Genomic DNA, 25,210 nt, shown 5'->3' on the forward strand with positions numbered 1-25,210 from the left:
GAGGCCATCTGGGATTACATGAAGAATCAGAAAAAAACAGACTAAATCCAGAAGAAATGTGCCAATATTTCCAAGACAAAAATAAAATATAATATAAATTAAAATAAAATAAAATGCTGGTGAGAGCTGTTGATCTGGACCATGATGACAATCCGATGTGCTTCAGCTAAAGAAACTGGAAACAGATTTCGTTGCTCTCTGGCAATCTGCATAACAAACGGTCTTTGAGCTGAGTCATTGTACTCTTGGATATACCTCTTTGCAACACCTCTTTCTTGCATTTGCATGTTTGCCCAGGTACCAGGATCTTCATTTAGGAAGAATAGCAAAGAAGTTGTAAGTGTTCTGCCATTGTTGTGACATGTTGGCAAGTATGGTAACCCATATTCAGAATTTCTGCTCTGCATTTAACCCATCCAAGTGCACACATACAGCAGTGAGTAGTGAACACTGCTCACACACCATGTGAACACACACCCGGAGTGGGCAGCCATTTGCATCAGCGCCAAATGAAATAACTGGGATCTAGTGCCTTGTTCAAGGGCACCTCAGTCATGATATTGAAGCACTGTTTATTCACTCTCTCAATAAATGTGGTAAGGGCATTGTTAAAGTAGCTTTATAAAATTTTGTTGAACCACTGATGTCACATGGACTTCTTTAACGATATCATTATTACTGTTCTGGGCATTTAACATGGTAGCTCTGTTGCTGTCAGTGCAGAATCAGAAAGCTCTTGAATTTCATCAGAAATATCCTAATTTGTGTTCCGAAGATGAACGAATGTCTTACTGGTTTGGAACGATATGACGGTGAGTAGTTAATGATACAATTTTTATTTTGGGGTGAACTACCTGTTTAATGGTCAGTGAAAACAAAGTTCCCATTTAATCAGTCCACTCAGTACAACACAGGACTATGGGATATTGCATTCTTCACCAAAGATATCTTTATTCATGCCTGAAAGGTCTTTAGCTGTTTATCGTGCTACTAGAAGTCCACCATGCATTTATAAGACAAAACCATGGTGACTAATGCAGCTTCACGCTTTGTGCCCTGTGTGGGTTTACGCAGATGCAGCAGACACAAGCAGTGCACTAACCAGCTTTTTGTATGTTTTGCCAACCCAGTCAATGAGAAGGTGCTAAAAAAACACTCTTCTCATCGGAATGTGGTGGCTATTTATAAAGCATATAAATGTAAAGTTTTGACTCTGCCTGCAAGGTCTACTATACATGGTAACAGGCATTGTCTGTGTCCATCACTGGCTTTTCAGGCATGGATAAAGTTGTTTTTAACAAATGGCTTACATTAGTTTATGTCTGTCTCATCCCCAGCACCATCCTGAGGTTACCAGAGTGACCTGGAGCAGCTAAAGCCCTGTTCGGATGGGACTAGTTCTACAGGGGGACATTAGAGAAATTTGTGTTTCACAGACGTACTTTACGATTTTAATCCTGTCCAAATCTGCCAAGTCTGTGTTTTTCTCACACAACCTTTGTAATAATTCTGTTTTTCTGCCAACTCAGTGATCCTTTTGGCCAGCATGAACTACTGTAGACGCTCTAACTACCACACACATTTTGCGTCCCATTCATTATGGATGTAGATGAGTTTTCTTCCAGGAGAAGGAATAAAATAATAATAATTATTATAACAAAATCAAGAGACAGATCACGTAAACTGTTCAGACTGGCTAAAATAATATCAACCTCGAGTAAGATTACTCATCTTCATTTCTCCACTACAAAAGCTAATTATAGTTGTTGTAGTTGATGTAATAGTTTACAACTATACGCAATGCACACATACAGAGCACCTGATTTCTGCCATAACCAGATGTACAAAGCAGACCCTCCCAACTCTGTAATAAACACAGATGGTGTCAGTCCTGTCCAAATCGGTACTTGTAATCACAGACATCAAGTGATAAGATGTAACTCAAATGTAATTTATAATATTTGTCCCGTCCAAATAGGGCTTAAGATCACAATACAATTATATTATCTTTTGTTTATCATTTTAAATTACATTTACTGTATTTATCATTTTAAGCCAAACACTAAAAGTACTGATTTTGTGCTATAGTTTGGAATGAGCAATCACATTGCACTCATACTGTAAATCAACAATCACACTCTGACAGACACTTTTTTCCAGTGAACATTGCATTTAAGGCACACGTTGTTGCACACAGTTCAAGTGCCATATTTTACTGTTTGTTGTCCAGAAGAGCTTCATTTGAACTGATGCAAGAAGAAAAATTAAAACAATGAAAACAGATACAATTAAGTCCGTTGTTGACATACAGTAAGAGTACTGAAAAACAGCTGAGATCTCCTTTGTGGTTACAAGGACTGTAGTGTAGTGCATTATACTTTAACTGTTTGATCTACTGATGATGGTAGCCACAAAGTTTCCAAGTACTTCAAAGTCTTCATTTGAACTGTATGTTGTACCTAATTTATATCATTTGAAGTTACATTAAATGCCACTTGGTTTGGTCTTTCATAAATACATAGAATGTAAAGAAGAAACAAAGACTTTGATATATACATTATATATTTAATATATTTTAAATTCTTACATTGAATCATCAATACCATTTTCTTGCCTTATGCCAATAATCAAGCTTATTTATTTTATAATTGTGGTTTATCCAGCACATGGAATTATATTATATCAGTTCACTGAATAATCCATTTTTCCAATCATTCTCTTTCTTTTGTTTTTTTTTTTTTTTACAAAATGTTTCATTCACAAAACATACAAATTTATTGACATGTTTCATGCATTAAGTCAAGGCCTCATTCATATAGAAAGCACATCATCTTTGCAATATATAAATGGCTACATTTCCAATCAAATTTCGTTTAGTTACTCTCCAGTTCAGAGAATTACTGGATGATTCTAGAGGAAATTCATGTATGAAACTGTCCATAGATTTAAATGAATAATTTGCCCCAAAAAAGTTAATTCTGTCTCATTCTGAATTCTCAACCATTTATTCACTGTAATTTTGTTTCTAAACCTGCATTTCTTTCGTGGAACACAGAAGAAATTTAAAGAATGTGCTGGTTGTTTTTTCAATGCACTTACAATTAATGGGGTCTGGAGCTTTCAAGCTTCAAAAAGGACCATATGGAGAATATTTATTATATATATTATAGTGCTTTATACAATACTCATGTCAAAGCAACTTGACAGTGTTAAACAGGAAAATCGTGTTTCAATAATGCAAATAAAATAAACTGTGCTGTAAAGCAGCTCTAAAAAGATAACAATTATTTAGCATAAACTGGTTATTTGATTCTCAGTTCAGCAAGTTGTTCTTTTGAGTCTGATCTTTTCAATGAATCGGTTGATCCAGTACACCAAATGAATAATGAATTGATGAACATTAAATAATACATTCAAAATCTGATCCAGTTCCGGAGTGCTGGAAAGATTATTCATGAATAACAACTTAAATGTTGAGTTCTTTCTCACACAAACCTATTCATTCAGTACAATTCATACAATATGCACAAGGCACAAACTGAAGGGATAGTTTTTCATTATACTTTGGGGCTTTTAAATTCTTACTGAAGCTTGAAATATCTAAATTAATTATGATAGCATGGGGAAATATACCAATACATTCCTCAAAAGTTATTTTCTGTTCCACAAAAGAGACAGATTTAAGTATACATATACTTTATATATACTTTATTCAGAATAGAGATTGTAACTGGAATGTTTGTAGCTCATGACTATTCATAGGTGCTCTGTATGAGAAGCTTCAATTATGTAAAAATATCCTATAGCAATATATAGTCCCCTTAAAGATATATAGGCATCGTTTATAATTAAATGATTTCATAGAAACCCGCTTTTAGAAATAATTGAAGATTGTTAGGAGGAAAAAAAAATATTTGTGTCATGTAGTCTTTTTATCAGTAGTGTATCCATAATTTTTGTTAGGTAAGATAACTTTTAGATATCTTTTCTTCCAAAAAATGAAAAAAAAAAAAAAAAATTAGAATAAAATAAAATACTTTCACAAAAAGCTCAGTTGAGATATGAGACGTTATAAAGATTATTCAGTTTGGCAACTTTTATAATAAAAATACTAAATCCAGTTCCTTTTACAGTAATTAAAACAACAAATTCCATACATTAAATATGGGTCAATACTAAGTCACGGCCCTTAAACTCTTCCTCTGTTCTTGCCAAAGGAAGAATCTATAAAACAAAGCAACAACAAAGGCATGCTACCACTGACATTTGATTTAGCTATAATGAGAAGCCATTGCCTCAACCCTAAAAGACCCTCAAATACCCGAGGCACTCAGTGGCCGGCCTACCAACTAAAACCTCACCTTCTAATCGCTTCGACGACAAGGTCACATTTTCTACACGTAAGTTTTTATTTTACACCCTCGCAGGATGGAAGAGACGAATGTGAACAAGAACACAACAACTGCACCACTGTGAGTGTGTTAAAGGGTGTCCCACTTTTCCAGGTTATCTCAAAAGGGTCTCTTGTATCGTCACAACACAGGAAACTCTCATCTGTATATCTATCTGTCATTCAGTTTGGGTGAATCGGCACCCTCCTCATCTTCATCTTTGTCATCTTTCGCCCCGATCAGTCGTTGCCGAGCAAAGTCCTCGAAGATGATGTCATCGTCACTAGGGACAAACAGTTAAAGAAACGTCCATCAGTTGTTGTATTTCCTTGAGCCCCTTTTTGTGTTGTGTATTACTAGCTGTTCTTGTTTTTTATAGACAACAAGTCAACAAGGTACAGACAGCAAAACATGGAGCAATCATAGCTTTTTAACACTTCATATATTTTTTTCCTTCAATTAGCTTAAAAAATTAAAACACAGAGAATTATCACTTAGTGGAACAGAATCTGGGCCAGGGTCATTCCATTTCTTGTGATTCCTATCCCTCAGTAAGATTAGGTTTTACTGCAAATTACGTGCTTTTAAAAATAAGTCTATTATACTCATCAAAATACACTAAAAACAGTAATATTGTGAAACATTATTACAATTTAAATCAATATTATGTTTTCAACCATTACTCCAAACTTTAGTGTCACATGATTTTTCAAAAATCAATCTAATAAGCTGTTTTGGTGCACTCTAAAACATAATAATAATAATAATTTCACAAAATTTACAGTACAAAACTGGCAGCTGTGGTTGCCGATTTTACCGTAAAAAAATACGATAGCAACGTTTTAGGTTTTACAGTTTGAATTTAAATGTACATTTAAACACCATAATTTTATTAACTGATAAAATGTTAATATTATCAACCTTCTGAAGTACTGAAATCTGTTTTGTACTTTTGTAATACACTGTTAACCACCAAAAGCAAGTGGTGATGAGAAAGTGACATGATGAACCAAAGCCCATCACAAGCAGCTTTTAAATACTAACATGTAAAGAAGGTGCACAGTGTTATTCACACAGACAGTAAACACCATCATGGTAACACATGAAACTGAAATAATAAAAAATAAACATTCATTTAACAACATTAGATGTACAACCCTACAACCCTAATGTACAAAACTGATAAGAAAAAACTAAGTTCTATGTTCTTTTTCACTTCAGAAATGGTATACTACTGTAAATTACATGCAATTTCCAAAACAGTTTTTCAACATATGTAGTAGGGGAACTTACGGTTAATCATTTTACAGATTTTTACTGTAGCATTTTACAGCCTTTTTACTGTTAAATTTGCTGTAATTTTTTAGAGTGTGCCCAAGAAACTTTTTTCATTATAATCATTGTTGAATATAGTGGTCATACACTACAAAAAATTAAAATATGTTTTTATAAAAGAAAAGTAATTAATACTTTTATACAGCAAGGATGCAAAAAAATTCATCAAGCGTGGCAGTAAAGGTTTATATTCAAAATATTTGCTGTTCTTTCAAACTCAATTTTAAAAAATCTGATTGTTTCTACCAAAATATTATCAATGTCAAAAAGTTTTTGCTATTTAAATTTTTTCCTGCCTTTTTTTTTTTTTTTGCTAACCACCACCTTTATTATTATTTTGGCCATAACAAGCATGCTTTATAAACACACAGTTACAGCAGGCAAAGAAAAGTAATGTAAGCTGTCAAGGCTCAACACTGATCACCATAATGGTAACTTCAAATGAAACTTATTTTAGTTACATATATAATCAACAAGCTCTGTAATTCTCAATAAGACCTCAATGTCGACATCCAAAAATAAAGTCACTCTGGTTAGTAATTATTATGCTGATTAAGAAAGAGGAGTTGCTTAATCTATTGCTGAGATCTTTGAAGGGTTAATGTGTTATTTTATTCCAATTAATTCAATTAATTTTTAATTCATTTCTGTAACATTTGAGTGAAATTTGGCTGTGATATCTGATGCGTTGTGCCGTGTCTGGTGTGGATAGCCAAATTGCTTGACGCATCATGACTGGTTAGGACATGATGTAAATGACAGAAACTTCTGTCAATGGTGGGGAAAGGGTTAATAAGAACCATTATCATTTATTGAGCACCAGTAATAATTAATAATAACTGAGCACCAAAATAGCATAATAGAATATTTTCTGAAGGATCATGTGACACTGAATGAATAGCTGAGTAATGGCTGCTGAAAATTCAGCTTTGCGTCAATTGTAATAATATTTTATAGTATTACTGTTTTACTGTATTTTTACAGCCCTGCAAATAAATGCAGCCCTGGTATTTAGTATACAGCATATAATGAATATTGAATAGAATATATATAAGAAATAAATACACATAAGATTTATGTATAAGCACATAGCTCAAAGCAGTTTAATATTTCAAAGTCCAATTACACCATGGAAAAGATTTTCACTTACTTTGTGTCAAATTCAATGAGGTTTGTGTCAATGGGGGCATCATTTTCTGGTGCTAAAACAAGAAAGAATATTGATTGACACTCTGTAGGTAATGGACACAATTTCCCACTTAAAGAACTCGTTATACATCTTTTAAAAAGCAGTTTGCACATAAATGTTTTCATTTGTCAAAATGGTTATTATTTTTTATTATTATTTTAGCCACTAAAGTCTCACCCACTGGCACCTATTTAACTAAACAAAACATTATTGTCAGTATAAATACAATTTTTGACTATTTTGCACAGATTTGTACAGCTTGAATTCAGTATTAAGTTAGTTTTAGTGTAAGGGAAGGTATATGACAGAATGTGCTGTAAGTGATATCACACTAAAAATAAATCCTAGCTTTAAACTAGTTCACCAGAGCAATATGACACATACCGTCTCTGTAAATTGATTCCTCCAAAGGTTTGGGATGCATTAATGTAAAGGGGAGCTCAACTGCAACATCACTAGAGAGGGAAGCACAAATTATGAGAGTAAGGCATCCAAGACTCATGATAACCAAATAAATCCTGGCCATTTAGGATATGCTGCTCCCAAACTTCAATCCCACCACTCATGAGGTGCTAACAGAGTGCTGGAATTACTGGCCTAAAAGCATCAGCACAAATGGCTCAGTAATTGATGGCATCTTATCAAGTATCTGAGCCCGCCTGTGCTTCTAGACAAAAGCTTGGCTACTTATAGGAATCTCTAATGTGCACAATTGGCTTGTCAGTCCTACTCAGTGAAATTCACTATGGAGCAACTTTATTTCAGTTGCAAGGAGAGAGTATCAAACATCTGTACACGCTGCATTAAAACTGAAGAATTTCTGGTAGGAATAAATATAAAAATCACAGTACCTTGAGGCAAGATCTCCAAGCAGCCTGAAAAAATAAATAAATAAATAAAACAAAATCTTACTATATTACAATAACAAGCATTTCATATTGATGTTCAGAAATTACGTTATATGTTATAAAATGAAATGACACAGGGATAAAGTATTGAACACATGAAGAAAGGGAGGTGCAAAAAGGCATGGAAAGCCAAGACACCCGCTGAAATCTAAAAATAATTAGAAAGCAATCCTACCCCTTGTCAGTGGAAATTAATATTAGCTGGTTCAGTCCCAACACCTACAGTTTCAGTGTGGACATTTCAGCAAGACAATGATCCCAAACACAGACAAGGAAACTCTCAATTTTAGAAGTTTTAGAAAAAGAAAATAAAGCTGCTAGAATGGCCCAGCCAATCACCTGACTCAATCTAATAGAAAATAAGAACTAAAGTTTAGAGTTCATAGAAGAGGCCCAAAGAACCTTCAAGATTTGAAGCCAAAATCACACCTAAGCAATGCATACAGGAGGCATCTTGAAGCTGTCATTACCAACAAAGGCTTTTGTACAAAGTATTAAATACATTTCAGTAGTCCAATACTTTTCCCCATGTCATTCCATTTTATTACACATTCATTTCTGAAATTATTAGTTTTGTTTTATTTGTATGTATGGATTGCTTGGGTTATATTGACATCTGGTGAAAACGTCACGTCAACACCACCTTCAGAAATATATTTACAGGGAAAAATGGTGACGTGTTCAATACTTATTTTAGCCACTGTATTAAATTACATTTTTCATTGCATTTATTGTATATGGGAAGTGAACAACTAAACATTGTTGAAACATTCAAACACTTCTGTATAATAAAAAAATCTTTCATTACACTAAAACAATAGATAAACCATGAAAATATTTCCTTTTAAGGAACCAACTGAATCCAATATGGGTCAATACCTTTAATACATTTGTGCAGGTTTTGGGGTCAGTTGAGAGTTGTGGATGTTTCTAGAATGTTGCTACGCTGTTACTAGGGTTTTGTGCCAAATGTATGGTCCACCATGCGTAGAGTTCGACTGCTTAGAAAAGTGATGCCACAACTCTCCTTAATAAGTTGTGCAATTTGAGGTTTCATGCCTGTAGCACAAATGCCAACAAATTCTCACTCACAACTCGTCACATATTGAAACTTGGTCAGGACCTTTGGATGTCACTCTTTAGCGCACAGTGTACCACTTTAGTGTCAATTTTTCGATGTGCAGGGTAAATCTTTGCTGTTAATATACAGATGCGAATGGCGTGAAAATTTTATCATGATGAAATTCTATATTGGTTAATAGGTTTGCCATTCTGTCATGTACGTCAAGGTATGATTTTCAATTTAAACGGCCACAGCAATTTTATTTACATTATATAACACTATTTAGACATTTATGAGCATGTATCCCAACTACTACCCCTAAACCTAAACACTCGTCAAGAAGATTCAGAAGATTTGGAATGCAACATGCAACATGCAACATGGAATAAAATCATTTCTATTTTTACAAATGTATGCAAAGAATTAAATGTCTTGATCTGATGCATAAGGCAAACAACTGAAAGCAACCCGACGAGCACCCTGCACGTCGTAAAGTGGCGCTAAAGGGGTACCCTGTGCATTAAAAAGTGATGCCAATGGGTCCTGAACAAGCATCAGTATATGACAAGTTGAGAGTGAGAATGTGTTGCAAATGCCTGTGTGCTATGAGATGTAGGACATCTTAATGTAAAGTTTATTTCAGCATCACACACCACACAGGATGACTAAAATGCAGACTTACCCTCCGCGAGACACCACCAGCTTCACTTTCACCTTATAAGAAACAATAATTCCCAGTATTTCCTTATTGGCCCCCTCTCTTAACCTTTTAAGAAACAATGTCATGAAAAGGTGATTAATAAACCTTGCAAGAAACACAATCCACTTTTAAATCAAAGACTGAACTTACAATGTACTTGAGGCTAAATTTGTGTCTTCATGTTTGAGTTTGCCATCCAGAGCCAAGCCACGTTTCTCTCGGTTATTTGCGAGGAATGGCGTGAGAGTGTATACTTTACAAAATGTAGCACTGGGGGCCACAATATCACTAGAAGAGGAACAAAGCAGAGAGTAATTAATCAGATGTCAAGCTGTGTTCTCACAAATTTGTTAAGTGTTCAGTTTGCAGAGTATTTACTCTGATTCCTCTGTCGCCACTGGACACTTGTACTGGGCAGTGTTGAAGAGGCAGATATCAGCATATTGACGCACTGCAATAATAGAAATAACGGTTATTGTTTCTGAACTACAAACTAGTGTAAATACAAAGTCTGTCCATACACTAAACTAAATGACCTGAAATCTTTATTTTTTTTACTGTCTTGTTTGTGTTGTTTGTGACATGGACGTTAACACTGATTGGTTCACCATGGTAGTAAATCTGAAAGACATTAAGCACAAAGAAAATGTGTTACTAGCAGCATCATGCAAATGGCAAGAGTAAATGGCAACATAAGAAAAAAAAAAATATCTGTACTATGTAATGTGTTTCTAAAAATAAAAAAGAAAGAAAGAACAAAAAGAAAAGAAATGATCTACATTAAAAAAAAAAAAAAAAAAAAAAAAACATAGGCCTAACTATTTAAGATTTATGTATTTGAAAACAAAATTTCCATCCATCTGAATTACACCATTTTAACATAACTTAATCTGGTGTAAAAGTACTAATGAACTGAATGTGTTTTGAATACACAACAATCAGGTTTGTATATTTGTCATCAATAAATCCAATTTTAAGTCTCAAAAAGTTTGCTTGTTTCACAGCTATGTATATTTTAACTTTGTTCATACTAAGTTTTTACAATGAACAGATTTATGCTGATTCTGAAAATATGATTATAGTAATCAAATAAAATGCCAAGAGTTAATTTTGTATAATTTTATAATTTATGAATACAGTTTTATAATTGTCATAATTTCTTAGCTTTTTCATTTTAAGATTGCAAACAGAATACATCACAGTTTATTACTTAATGTTAAAATTATGTAATCCAAATGGGTGAAAAACAATTATATGCAATTAAAATTCATTAATCTTAGCTTTATGCCAAAATAACTTTTGAAAGATTATGCTTCTGTTCTGTTCTATAAAATATACCAAAATATTTAATAACATGCCAAAAGTCCTTACTGACATGCTAAGATCTGAGTTTACATGAGGTCATCAGAACATATTTAAAAAATTAAGATAAAATTAAAAAGTTATTATTATTATTATTATTATTATTATATATACTACTACTACTACTACAATACATAACGTCATGCCTCCAGGATTTCAGTTGTAATCCCCTGGTTCTATCACTAGATGTCCTCATTGTCATTGGATTAACTTGGATAACTAATAAGCAAATGTGTATCTGTGATGTTGTCTTTCCTCAATAGTCAAACACTTAATCTTATTCAGACCAGCTAAATATACCAGACAATCCTACCTCTTTGTCAAGTGAGGCCTCCAGGTGTAAAGGTTTGTCTGACATGAGAAACTGCCTTGTGGTTTCAGCCATTGGCTGTGGGCCCGGCTTCTCTGGAGCATACTGCACTTTTCTGATTACAAGACGCACTGAATTCCTGTAGAAGGGCAGTTAGCAGGACATACATATTATAATTTTTGACATTTATTGACTTTTATGAAATGTATGTTTTGAGTGGTTGCCAGGGCAATGGTATGTGTTGTTAAGTTAAAGAAGTTCACTTCCAGAATAAAAATTTACATACAATGTACTTACCCCCTTGTCATTCAAGATGTTCATGTCTTTCTTTCTTCAGTCGTAAAGAAATTATGTTTTTTGAGGAAAACATTTCAGGATTTCTCTCCATATAGTGGACTTCTATGGTCCCCCTGAGTACGAACTTCCAAAATGCAGTTTAAATGCAGCTTCAAAGGACTCTAAACAATCCCAGACAAGGAATAAGGGTCTTATCTAGTGAAACAATCTGTCATTTTCTAGAAAAAATTTGCATGTTCACTTTGTAAACACTGGGTCGGTACTTCTGCAGTGATGTAGGACAATTTTGAATTGTCAATTTTTTAGAAAATAACAGATCGTTTCGGTAGATAAGACCCTTCTTCCTCGGCTGGGACTGTTTAGAGCCCTCTGAGGCTGCATTTAAACTGCATTTTGGAAGTTCGTACTCGGGGGCACCATACCAGTCCACTACATTGAAAGCAATCCTGGAATGTTTTTCTCAAAGAACATTATTTCTTCACGACTGAAGAAAGAAAGACATGAACATCTTGGATGACAAAGGGGTAGGTAAATTTTCTGTAAATTTTTGTTCTGAAAGAGAAATCGTTTTTTCCAGCACGTTGTTGTGTTTGTTTGCTATGTTCGTTGTTTTCTGGCCTAACCTCCAAGTCTATGTGGTTTTCTGGTCTTTACATAAGGAATTTTTCAGACATTTTATCTTTACTCTGATCATTTAAGAGTAATAACACATCATTCTTCAACAAAATACCTAGTTGGCTAGTTGTGATTATTAAAACAGTAACAGTGATTGCTTTACAAAACTAACAATAAACTAATAATAAATAAAATATGTTGTATTACTGCCTGTTAGACAGATTTCTCATTTGAATCTGACAAAAACCCAGACCTAATGAAATTAGCAATCAAAATAAGACACTTTCTAAAATGTATTCAGTGGGAAATGATTTAGTGTCGTTTATCTCCCATATTTTCCCAAAACTCATTTCAACAATGTTGCAAAAATGCTTAAAAGAAAGGTTATGTTTTATGTGTTGCTTTGTGTCAGTACTCGGTTGGGTGCCATTGTCAAAGGCTGTACCTTTTGTGGATTTTTTCTTCAACATTTTCTGCACAGAAAGCTTTCACTTCAAAGTCAACCCCGCAGGCCTTTGCAGATAGGTGTAAGAAAATGTTACACGGGGTGTGAGAATTCTGCAAAGCCTTTTTACTTATCTATCAAAACCAACATCATGAAACATTATTTGAAGAAAAATATACCTTTCCTGTATCCTCTGGCCCTGGTTGTAATGTGACAGAACAGGGTAAGTTCGGAGGAATCTGTGAGAATGAAATGTTTGACATTTAATGTTGAGAATAAAAATCGTAGCATATTTTTAGTTAAACCAGAATCCGATATGACACAGTTGGCATTATGTCAAGAAAATAAGACGTTTCACCTCAAAGGTGAAGGGGTAAGCATGTTCTCCAAGTTTCTTTATCAGTCGCTCTTGTAGACGTGTCAAGCTCTTTTTGTCTTCAGGCACAGGTGGAAATGCCTGGATGTTGGCCACAAAGAGGTCTTTGCGAAACGTCAAGCCAAGAACGTCCAAGTCCTCCCGTCCGTAGCGGAAAGCACACGTCAGTGTCACAAAAACTGAGGAAGAATAAAAACAAACTTCTCAATAGATGTAAGGTTATTGGATTCACAGTCAATGTTGTACTCCTTGTTCCTAATGAAAGAAAACCAGCAAATGGACACAATTAGTACAGTAAGTGTACAGAGCTATAAAATTAATGTTGAAAGCACAGCTCAGATATTAGCCTTGAAGATAGACATAGGTTTAAGCTCATAGATCTCAAAGTTATGATTGCTGGTATCTTTCAAATCAGAGCACAGATTGTAATGATGAGATCTCTTCTGAAACTTTAGGGGAGACATATGTGAAATTAATGATGAGTGAGGCAGGGAACATCAGGAAAGCCTCAGGAAACATCAGGAAACCTACCTTTTCTCTCTTTTAAGTACTCTGGATCAATTAAAACCACACCATCTGAAAGAGCAAAAAAATATATGAAGAAGGTTTTTTTTGCAAAAAAAACACACACACAAAAAAAAAAATCTTTGTTTTATTGTGTTAGTTAGCTGTATTTTTAGTTATTTTAACTTTAATCAAAATAACCCAACTGCAGTTTGATTGAATTGGAAACAACAAAGAAAAAACATGATTTTTGAAAATTGTTAAAAACTGAATTATTTATTTTTGCAAATGAACTCTTCATATATTACAGCTTAAAAGTCAACTTTATACCTGCTTAGCTGTGAAAAGATTGTTATACTATTTGTTTAATTTTTTAATCCAAAACATTTCCTATTTAAAAAATCAAATGATAAAATGTGTTTTCTTCAATGAATAATTTTGCAGATAATAAATGTGGTGACATATGGTAGTGTCTGTGTTAGATGTACTACATTCTAGTTAATAATTTACATTTTAATCTGCAATTCTTTTTGCAAGCAATTTCATTACGTAATTAAGAAGTACACATACATATGACTTATTAATTACAATGTAATTACAATGTAACACGATCGTTGTACAAAAAGTGAAACGTTAAGTTAAGATTGTGTATTTTAGTGCCTACCGACAGGCTCCACAAGGTCCACATGGTCGACGAAATCCCTCTTACCAAGGTACACAGTTAACTTAAAGGAAAATCATAAATTCCAGTATTAGCACAAACCATAAAACAATTCAAAAAGAGAACAATTTGAACTTAATTCAAATTGAGCTTAAATGTGCGTTTGTGCCATTGTGCATGTGCAGTTTTATATTTGTCCTTAATTAACCCCAGCAAAATTAATGCTTTTATGAAATTATGAGCACTAATTTGTCTTTTTAGTGCATTTTCCATCAAAGCCCATTACTGAGTTGTCCCACTGGAATATATGTTTCTGTATTGGTTGTGTTGCAGATCCTTAGTAAAGCCTTTCCCAGCTTTGCAGAAGGCTGGGTGCTGAGTCACATGCCCCTCTTTCATATTCGCCCCACGCCCGCTTCCTGCTCAAGGACTGTTGCGGCGCACCACAGGTCTCCCTGCTAATGATACATATAGACTCATGGCTATATGCTAACCGCACAATCATTGTGAGCTGGGACCCATTCGTCTGGCTAACAGTGTCGCAAGCATCAAATCAAATTTTGGAACAGGAGGTACTTTGTTGCTCAATATTTGTGGTTATTCAGTCATAACCATAACAGGCTGTGCTGCACTCACTGACTGAAAACCTTTGCAGGATCAGAGTCAAAACAACTAACAGTAACATTATCATCAGAATAAAGAAGGGACAAAATGAATGTAATATTACCTTTCCATTGGGACTTGCCTTCTTGAACACCCTGTGGAAAAAGAAGAGTAACATAAGATGATAATACACATGAAGTTTTGCTAAGATGCAGCTATTTAAAGGAGGTGTAAGTTAGTGGTGTCCTGAGAAATCACACTTATCTCTCTGACAGTATCTTTCTGGTGCAGGACCCCTAAAACATCCAATCTGGATTCTTTTTACTCTAAGGGCCCTTACTTGAAGTAAATAGTGTAAGGGCTCTCTTTTTTTTCTATGTGTAGTTTCTTTAAATATCATGAGGAAATGCTTATGAAATCATAAGCAGTTTTTCTAACTCAAGACATAAATGTAGACTTTTTAAGACTTATTTTTATCCTAATTTGTTCTTTTTTTCCTATATCTGTCTCAGTGGCACTGAAATAATAACACATCTCTTAGCTCCTCATCCACAGTTCAGCCATTTCTTTCACAAGCAGCACCCTACAGCAAAACAACAATAAATGAAGTCATAAATCAGTTTTGCTGCTGATGTGATGGTCTACATTTTTAAAGAAACACTAAGGTGTTTTATCTGTTTGTGTATGATCTAAGCGAAACAAAAATAGGGTTGTATGTGGCCTAAACAAAATAAAATCAGAACATTTATTTTTTCTAGACAAAGACTAAGGGTACCACTTTTTGTAAACAACAACAAATGAAATACATTTTCATTTCTTGACATTTTTAAAATGGATAAAAATGGACTAACCCAAAATCAAATGTACAGAGACATATTATGTTCATAAACAAATCTTACTGTTCTTTTAGAACTTTAAATGTGTCTGCATGCTTCCATTCAACAGTGCCTCCATGAGCTTCCATTTACCATATATTTAATGTGCTCTATGTATGTGCATTAATCAATGTTTATATGTAGTTTATACAGTCATGGCCAAAAAGACTGGCACCCTTGCAATTCAAAAAATGCAGCACTTCTCTCAGAAAATTGTTCCAATTGCAAATGTTCTGGTATTCACATGCTTATTGTTTTTGTTTGCACTGCAACAACACACACAAAAAAAAAAAAAAAAAAAAAAAAAAAAAGAAGAAGAAAAGTCAAACTTGATCAAATTTCACACAGAACTCAAAAATGGACTGGACAAAATTATTGGCACCTTGTCTAAATTGTAAGAAATAATTGCTTTTCAAGCAACTGATGCTCCTGTAATTTGTATTTAGACACACCTGTGGCAAGTAACAGGTGTGGGCAATATAGTAATCACACTTGCAACCAGTTAAAATAGAGAAAAGTTGACTCAACCTTTGTGTTGTGTGTCACACTTAGCATGGATAGTGGAAACTGTGGAAAAACATGAACGTCTGGAAGCCGCTCTTTGGGGGGGGCTATGTCATGAATCGGGCCCATGGCCTTCAGTCTGCTCACCACCAGAGGTCGCCTTGCCATTCTATGGACAGTCCCACTACACAGATCATTGCACTACACCCTGGACTACATTTCCCATACTCCACCTCACCTATTACGTTCCCAGGTGCCGCTCATTAGCCAGCCTTTATAAACCACGTCCGGACTCTTACTCCTTGCGAAGTCTTGTTTGCTGTAGCTACATTTCTGAGTGTTTACCTTGTTTGTGGATTTTCTGTGTTTGACTTGGACTGTTTAGATATCTGATTCCCTGCTGCCTGCCTTCGGACCTATTGCTTTGTCTCTCTGGACTACTGTTTTCTCTGTCTGCCGCCTGCCCCGACCATCGCCCGCCCACGGATTACTCTGTTGGATTATCTCCGTTGTTCTTTTTACACTGTTTCTGACCCCTGCCTGTCTGACCTTGAGTTGGTTTTTAATAAAAGCTGCATATGGATCCGCACGTCTCCCTCGCTACATTACAAGACTGGAGTTTGCCAAAGCTTATGTGACAAAATCACAATCCATCGGGGAGAACGTACTGTGAACAGATGAGACAAAAGTAGAGCTTTTTGGTAAAGGACATCATGGCACTGTTTACAGGCCTTCAAAGAAAAGAACACAGTCCCTACAGTCAAACATGGTGGAGGTTCAAAGATGTTTTGGGGTGCCTTTGCTGCTTCTGGCACTGGATGCCTTGACTGTGTGAAAAGTATCAGGAAATCTGATGATTACCAAAGAATTTTAGGGCACAACGTAGTGGCCGGTGTCAGAAAGCTGCGTCTCCACCAGAGGTCATGGGTCTTCCAGCAGGACAATGACCCGAAACACACTTCAAAAAGCAGTCGGAAACAGTTACAAACAAAGCGCTGGAGAGTTCTGAAATGTCCAGCAATGAGTCCAGATCTGAATCCCATAGAACACGTGTGGAGAGATCTCAAAACAGCAGTTGGGCGAAGGCATCCTTCAAATCTGGCGGAAAGTCTAATCAAGCACATTGTGGAATACAGTACCCAGTGTAGTGTCATAGATTATCACAGAATATCAAAACAGTGTTAAAGAGCAGGTCATATGGTATTTTTTGTGTCCTAATATTGTTTTACAGTCCCCTACAACAGGTTTAAATGAATCTAAGGTCAGAAAACATTGTAATGATTTCTAAACAGAATGTGTGTCAGAAACAAAAATGCCCATTACCATTAACAAAGCTGCTATAAGGTAAAAAAATGGCATCAATAATACCTTATTAAGTCAAGGCCAGAATCCGAGGGTGATAACGATACAGTACCTCAGCAAGCAAGCACGAGTTCATCAGGACGTTTCTCAGTGGTAAGTTTACACTTTGTATATGGTACGAATTGTATTGCTGAGGTATCGTGGCAAAAAAAAGTGATTTTAACCATTAATTGTTCACATCATCATCTTTCGGCAATGAAAACAAAACAAACTTGCTTTGTCGGCGCAGAACACAGCGTCTTCTCAACATGATATAAACACACTAACTAGCGGAAGTGTTTGTGGGCAGGTCAGACTGTTTGTATTTTCCGGGCAGATGGGGATTATGCTAATGTGTTACAGAGTATGTCAGTAACAGGCAGAAGATTCAAATATATGACAACTCCTTAAGGCAGTTCTTTTGAGATAAAATATCTTTATTTATCATGCACTTTTTTGATTAACAACATTGCAGACTGTTTACATTGAAGGATAGCTGTTACAAACTGCAAAAAATATATTTTTCGAAAACCCAATGACTTGCTCTTTAATATTATTCCTAAAGCTTTTGCTAGCCAAACAACTCTTGCTCGAGCATGACCTTGCGGTCAATGCTAAAGTTAGGCAGGTGAAGCACAAAAGCTTCTCAGCATTACACTGTCTGTTCAGTGCCATATCTAGTGATAGCCTACAGGCATGTTTGTTCTAGTTAAAGGGCTTCAATTAAATTACCCAGCTTTCCTCTCTGTTAAGTCCTAATGCTGCTGTAAATTAGCCGTGGTGTCTCCACAAATCCCACTGGGCACCAGCATATCCTCTCAACTTTACATCCTTATTAGAGGAGTGTCCTCATTAATGGACATTAGGCTTTCAGAGGAAGCATTTTGGTACAATAAAAACGTGTGTAATGATGGAGATCTTAGCAAAAAGCTGCTTACTATTAAAGCAGTGAGTGTGAATCATCACCACCTTTAAAAACACAAGTTTGTGGGATTTTTATGGCTTGAGCATTAGAGGACATTTGAAATGGTTGTAATGGCGCTGATGTGCAACCTATTTTGCACAAAACAAAGAGTTGTAATAAACCACAATATTAGCTTCATAAAATTAACCCCAAGTGCCCTCAAGACGGCGTAAAATGACTTCATATAAAACAAAATAAGCTAAACAAATCAAGACATTTCTTATCCCAATTCACCCCCCTGAACAACTGTACTGGAAAACCTGGATATTTTGAAAGTGATTTCTAACATGGTCATGACTTTAATATACAATTAATAAAATCTTAAAACGGCACTGAGTGCGTTTACACGCAAGTTCTTAAGCCGGTTATGCTTAATAAACCGAAAATGCTTGTGGTCATGTAAATGCATAACTCATTTTTTTTTTTATCGGAATAAGGTCATAAACGGCTTAAGCATAAACTGGTCAACACAGGTAGTTTTTTTTGCCTCTTACTCTGATTTTGCAAGGCATGTAAACACAATAACCCGCTTTCTGTAGGCTTATAGAACTGTGCATGTGTGATATGTGACAGAAACGCATTGTTAGTGCAGTTATAAGTGCATCTAGACAGAGCAAACATTTTTCAGTAAAGAAAGAAGGAAATATATTGCAAAAGTAGACTCTTTCATGACTCAAAAATTATAAAAAAAAAAAGTGTTCTCATCTCGCAGCCGAAGTAGAAGTGGTTCAGTCAAAACTCTGTATTATAACTGCATGAGAAGATAATATGACCCGTAAGTTTCCCACTAACATGCTGCAAGCTTGATTTAACATCACAACTGACAATTTATGGTATATTTGGAGTCAGATACGCAAATGATTATATTTTGACGTCACTACAGGGAAATAACCTGATTTATTACTTGCGTTGTCAGGTTACTGATGTGCATGTAAACAGAGAAAACTGCTTATTTTAATTAGTTGATATTTGTGAGTTACCAGCTTACTGGTGTGCATGTAAACATGCTCATTGACATTTTTACAAATCATATACATAAGAATATACGGTCATGCATTATTTTAAGGTTCAGTTCCCACTATTAACAAACTATTAACTACGACTTTTGCCTCAAAAAAACTCCTAATTTGCTACTTATTAATTGTTAGTAAGGTAGTTAAGTTTAGGTATTGGGTGAGATTAGGGATGTAGAATATGGTCATGCAGAGTATGTTACTAATAACTGATTACTATGTTAATAATAGGCATGCTAATAAGCAACTAGTTAATAGTGAGAATTGGTCCCTATACTAAAGTGTTACCATAAATACAAATTAAAAATGTAAAGGGGTCATCGGATGCAAAGTTCACTTTTACATGTTGTTTGAACATTAATGTGTGTTGGCAGTGCATGTACACATCTACCCTATAATGATAAAAATCCATGCAGTGGTTTTTAATTAATCTGTAAAAATAATATTCCCTTTTTCAAATCAAGCCATTCTCAGATGCCTGTCGGTGTGGCATCACACCAACAGAGGTCGCCCCAACGATAGTTGATTAACATGAGCATCTTACCTCAGACCCGCCTTAAATCAGCTGTAACAGTCCGACCTCCATTGTTTTGAAGCCGGAGCAGGGATGTAAGTTAGACAACAATATCTCCGATTGAGCGATTGAGGTGCTGTGTTGCTGGATGTAATAATTTACTCCCGCCATCTGAGCCACTGAAGATGCAGTGGATTAGGTATCTTTGTAAAGGGAATTGTGAAGGGAATGTGCCTCCCGATCTACATAAATGCGTCTAAGTTTGCGACAATCATTCGTGATCCAGCTTCACTTACAGCAGAAGTGAGTATAAGGGGTTTATTATGAATCTCTGCAATCACCTTTCCTAATAACGTACTAGTTAGCAAGTTTAGCGGCCAAACGCGGCTAAATGCGGCTAAAGTAAACAGGCTTGTCACTCCACAGAGAGAAGAGAGGGGCGGGGCGAGCAGAGCTCATTTGCATTTAAAGGAACAATCCTCATTTTGACAAGGTAAAAAGTGTGTTGTTTTACACTACCATTAAGAATTTTTAACCGAAGTATATTATAGACTTTTCATTAAGACCCTAAATAATCATATCAACTTGTGGAAAATGGGCATCCGATGACCCCTTTAAAGCAACATTATCATTACAGCAAATGTACCAAAGGCCAATAAAATATTAGCCAATAAAAAGAGCGAAGTGGCTATGGACAAATTAAAATATTTTTGCTGTAGAGTAGACAACAGTAAATTATTTGCAATAGTCAGTTTTTACATTGTGTGGCACACACAGTTTCTCAATGGTGGCACAAGCTTACTATTACTGTTGTCGTAAATAGTGGAGCCCAAAAGTTTGAGACCACTAATGACTAAAATAAATGTTTATTTGCTTCTATTATTTTCACAGTCATAAAACATTTTATTTATTTCTAGTTTTAGATTCATAGCAGTCTCTGAGTTATAAAAGATTGTTTTTCCCCTCATGTGTAAGCCAGATAACAGCATCTGATAAATGAATAAATGTAAATCAGTGACTCTCTGTGAAGTTTCACTGTTTAAGTTACCATGGTACAGCTGGCATTGCTTAAAAAATACAGAAATGTACCCTGAAAGCACATTGATATTCAGTGAAAGAGACCTCTCTTTTAAAATATAGTCGGCATGGCAATGAATGATGCCTTTTACAATTTAGTGCCATGCCTCTAATTAAAATGTTTTGTAATGCAAATTACCATATTAGGGCACTGACTTTATGTTGCCTGGGTTAGTGGGACACCAAGCCATTCAGAGCTGGATACTCTTTAGGTTTCCAACAGCACTATGTAGAATGTTAGTAGAATGTACTGTAAGTAGCACTTAATTCCTATGTCATATTTTCCAAAAGCATCATTATCTAACATAGAAAAATGCTTGTAAATGAATAGAATCTTCTGACCAAGTTCAACTGAGTATTTTCATTTGCAATAGCAGATACAAAAAAAAAGAAAGAAATGAAATGAAAAAACATGAAAAAAAAAGTAAAAATTTGACAAACAAAAATCCAATCTGTGTGTTGCATTTGTGGATTCAAGTTAAACCTTAAGGGTTCCTATTCAGTCAAAAAAAAAAAAAAGTCATGCCTCACTACTACATGTCTTTTGGAAAAGAGCTGATTGGCAGCTCCAGTGCTCCTGAACATGCCCCATGCATATGCAAACACCTGGGAAGAGAAGCAACTTTTCAACTGGCCTCTCTCCAGAGTCATTTGTCTTCATTTAAATGAATGGCTCATACAGCGGAGCCTCTTATTACACTCCCTCAGCTCAGGCATTGACAGCACAATAATGACAGGCAGTGATTTAGATCATTTACAGCAATTACAGTGAAAAATATTCAGCCTTTTCACACCAAGCTTTCCTAGGAGAAATAATGAGGAAATGATCAATAGGAAAAAGCTAGGCTCTTGAGTAACAAAATATTCATGAAGAGGAAAGGGCAGGATGTGAGATAAAACCAGATCTGATTATAGAGCTTCTTCATGCTGTTCTGTCCTCTTGCTAAACTGGTCATAATAGTCTGAACATTTATAAGAGGTGTCCATTGGGGGAGAACGTTGGGGAAGCTATTTTGAAAATGTCCTTATTAATAAGGATTATAGAATTAAAGTGACAGCATCAAACAGAAACATGCGGTACGTAATTTTTGCTCCACTAGTGCCAATGAATGGGTGAAAAAAAACTGAATATGCCCCCACCCCATCAGCCATCTGTTTGATCGAACAAAGATACACTCGCCCCAAATCGGTTGTTGATGTGTAGAACTAGACTGGCTGCTTAAAACAAATAGAGGTCTTTTTATAGCAGCTCAAGAAAGTGTTACCAAAAATTTACAGTTTACCAAAAATTAACCTTGGCTTACTTAGTTCACAACCAAAAATGAAAATTCTCTCATCATTTAATCATCCTCAAGTTGTTTCAAACCTGACCGACATGTAAAGAAACCAATCACAGTTTGTTTGTTCAGCGTTATGTTTAGGAGCGTGAAGTTGACAACACACATACTTTTCACATTCTTTTGAAAATCCAGTATTTAGTTCATCTTGACAAGCATTCATTCTCACAGTTTTAAATGTGATGGCTTTCGTCTACCATGAGGGAGTTTGGCATCACAACGGCTTTGTTTCCAGGCGGACTGTTAAAAATCGTTATGAAATAGAAGTTCTGATTGTCTTTTCTTTTTCTATATTGTGACATATATCTGAGTGAAATGAGAAAAAATGTAGGGTTGGTCTATACTGTTGCTAAAGACCCTAGATTAAAAGAATATAAGGAGATTTTATCAGCTATATATTCTGGAGAGAAAGAGTGCAAACATTGGACAAAGATGAACATTTGTATAGTGCACATTTGTTGACTGTATGTGCTTGTGCAGACAATCAAATCATAAAGTATACTTTGAAATGCTATGCAAACTGCTATATGTGAACACTAAGCGTTTGCATTAAAACTGAAGTATGCTTTAGTGTTCTGACTCTGTGCATACAGTATGCAGTCCTACTTACAATGCTGATGACAACATTTTTGCTAATGCAAAAAAAGTTATATAACAAAATTGCTTATTAATTCTAAAACACCTGTTTTTTTTAAACCATTTTCATTAAAAAAAATACTATCTTTAAAAAAAAAGAACTCTACAGATATTCTAGTAGAGAGTGTTTGATTATTGACTCAGCTTGCTTGGTGTGCAACATAACAGCTATTTGTCACACTGCACCGGTGGAAATAAAAAGCCCTTTAATGGAAAAGGTAAAGTTTTTCAAAACAGCTGAGCTACTGTCAAGCTACTGAAAAATGGAGCTACTGAAAAAAGTTTAACACTTTTAGCTACACCTAACCACTGCATATCATAGACTGACCCTTACCAAAAAGTTGTATACTTCAAGTTTATTTTATTAGGTATACTTGTAAAGTTCAAGTATATTTTTAAGTATACTTTATGTAGTAAGTATACAAATATCAGTGTACTCGTAGTATATCTGTAAGTGTACTATTTCAATACTCCTTGGGACTAAATTGGCCCACTTAGTATATGTAGTATACTAATAATAATAGTTTCATACTGCAAGTATACTGGTAAGTTTTCTTTAAGTGAACTTTACATCATACTTTAAGCATACTACTATGTCCCTATTTAAGTATTATTTTTATATGTATTTTGTTATATGAATATCTGAACATACAAAACATCAAAAGAAAGATCCTTATAAACAAAAACATTTTATTCTAGCTTCCAGCATTCTGTTCATAAACACTTGAATGTGGGTAAGTTTCATAAATAAATAAATAAATGAACAATATTTTGAACAAAACGCTGAAAGAAGACTGAACTGGATTCAGAATGATAATCAAAACGTAGATGGAATCGATCAACACCCCAAAGCTTGACAGTCTCTTCATGGGTATTTTATTCATTTTATTCCATAATGTTACACAGTTTTGATGCTGTTTTATGTCGGATGATCGCGTTAGATTACATGTGGAAGCATCTGTTGTTTCAGTTTCTTCTTCATTTGTGTTTTGGAAATACTGTACAGAAGATGTGTAATAGCACCCCCTACCATTTCACAATGAAAACATGGATTCTCTGAGCTTAGTATAGCATAGTTTAAATATATTTAGACTTCTAAGTATAAGTCAAGTATACTTAAATTACATTTTAGGTATATCTCTGAGAAGCACATAAAGCACATTTCTGAGAAGTATATAATATTATAATACAAACATTCAGAGCTACAGTCTGCTCTGTATTTTCGCATGCCAGATAAAAAAATAAATAAACAAATACATAATTAAATAAAAAAAGGACAAAGTCTGGCACACATTTGCTCCATAAAGTTATAATAAATAGAGTTAAAAAGATGATAAAAACTACACAGGCATATTAATACATAAAGAGTATGGACAAAATAACCCATTATTATAAGGCTAATATCATTTCTGTCATGACAACTCTTGGAGGGATTGGCATGGTAATATACATGACAATGTTAATGTATTTGGTCTTGGCTTGCTACTGCCAATACATCCACAAAATACTGCTGTAACCCCCATATACCATACATGAATCACCTCGTAGCAAATCTATACAGGTGGAGCTGGGGAAGGTGGAGGGTTTCTGAAGCAAGCTGCAAACTGCTACAGCAAGCACTGGTCATATATTTGAATGTTGAGCAGCAATCTCATTGGCTACTGATACAGGAGAAAACCAATCAGCTGTGCCATGTGATAATGATGTTATTATGTCAGATTGAGTTAGACCTATCGGACTGCACCATCTAGAGTGTCATGCCAGAGCTTTGTATTTCTGTAGGCTACATGTAAAAAAAAAAAAGAAAATCATTGCCTACTATCTCTACTTTGTACATTAGTGTAGTATAAGCATTGTCGTATTAGTGTGTTCAGCAGTGTGTTTAGTACAAGCTGCGGATGAAATGGGTGACTTGTCAGACTTCCAAAAGGGGCAAATCATGGATGCTCATTTAGCAGGAGCATCTGTAACAGCCTAATTGTTTGGTGATTTAAGATTGACAGTCTTTATGATTATGAATGTGTACACGAAGCATGACAAGACATCATCAGCGAAGAGCAATAGCGAGTGAAAACCAACAGTGAATGATAGGGATCGCCATACACTAAGAAGTATCAGGCCTAAACAACACAGAACTACTGTGAAAGTGACAGCAAAACTCAATATTCACCCTGAAGACCCTGTTTCCAC

The 25,210-nt window shown here is 35.1% G+C and overlaps 1 protein-coding gene across 2 annotated transcripts in view; it reads right to left on the bottom strand.

Annotated features, from left to right (window-relative positions):
• Positions 1-3,302: 3,302 nt before the first annotated feature.
• Positions 3,303-25,210, bottom strand: part of arrb1 (arrestin, beta 1) — a 39,675-nt gene continuing 17,767 nt past the window's right edge. For both annotated transcript variants that reach the window (XM_051129732.1, XM_051129731.1), the window contains exons 3-17: positions 14,884-14,914; positions 14,160-14,220; positions 13,523-13,567; positions 12,974-13,170; positions 12,795-12,854; positions 12,616-12,683; positions 11,262-11,397; positions 10,123-10,207; positions 9,965-10,037; positions 9,737-9,874; positions 9,569-9,652; positions 7,767-7,790; positions 7,300-7,370; positions 6,877-6,928; positions 3,303-4,674 (exon numbers count right to left, since the gene is read on the bottom strand). In XM_051129732.1, the coding sequence (XP_050985689.1) occupies positions 4,563-4,674; positions 6,877-6,928; positions 7,300-7,370; positions 7,767-7,790; positions 9,569-9,652; positions 9,737-9,874; positions 9,965-10,037; positions 10,123-10,207; positions 11,262-11,397; positions 12,616-12,683; positions 12,795-12,854; positions 12,974-13,170; positions 13,523-13,567; positions 14,160-14,220; positions 14,884-14,914 (1,237 nt within the window). In that variant the 3' untranslated portion in view covers positions 3,303-4,562. The remainder of the gene's footprint in view (positions 4,675-6,876; positions 6,929-7,299; positions 7,371-7,766; positions 7,791-9,568; positions 9,653-9,736; positions 9,875-9,964; positions 10,038-10,122; positions 10,208-11,261; positions 11,398-12,615; positions 12,684-12,794; positions 12,855-12,973; positions 13,171-13,522; positions 13,568-14,159; positions 14,221-14,883; positions 14,915-25,210) is intronic.

Source organism: Labeo rohita, chromosome 15 (assembly GCF_022985175.1).
Source record: "Labeo rohita strain BAU-BD-2019 chromosome 15, IGBB_LRoh.1.0, whole genome shotgun sequence".
In the NCBI taxonomy this organism is placed as follows: Eukaryota; Metazoa; Chordata; class Actinopteri; order Cypriniformes; family Cyprinidae; genus Labeo; species Labeo rohita.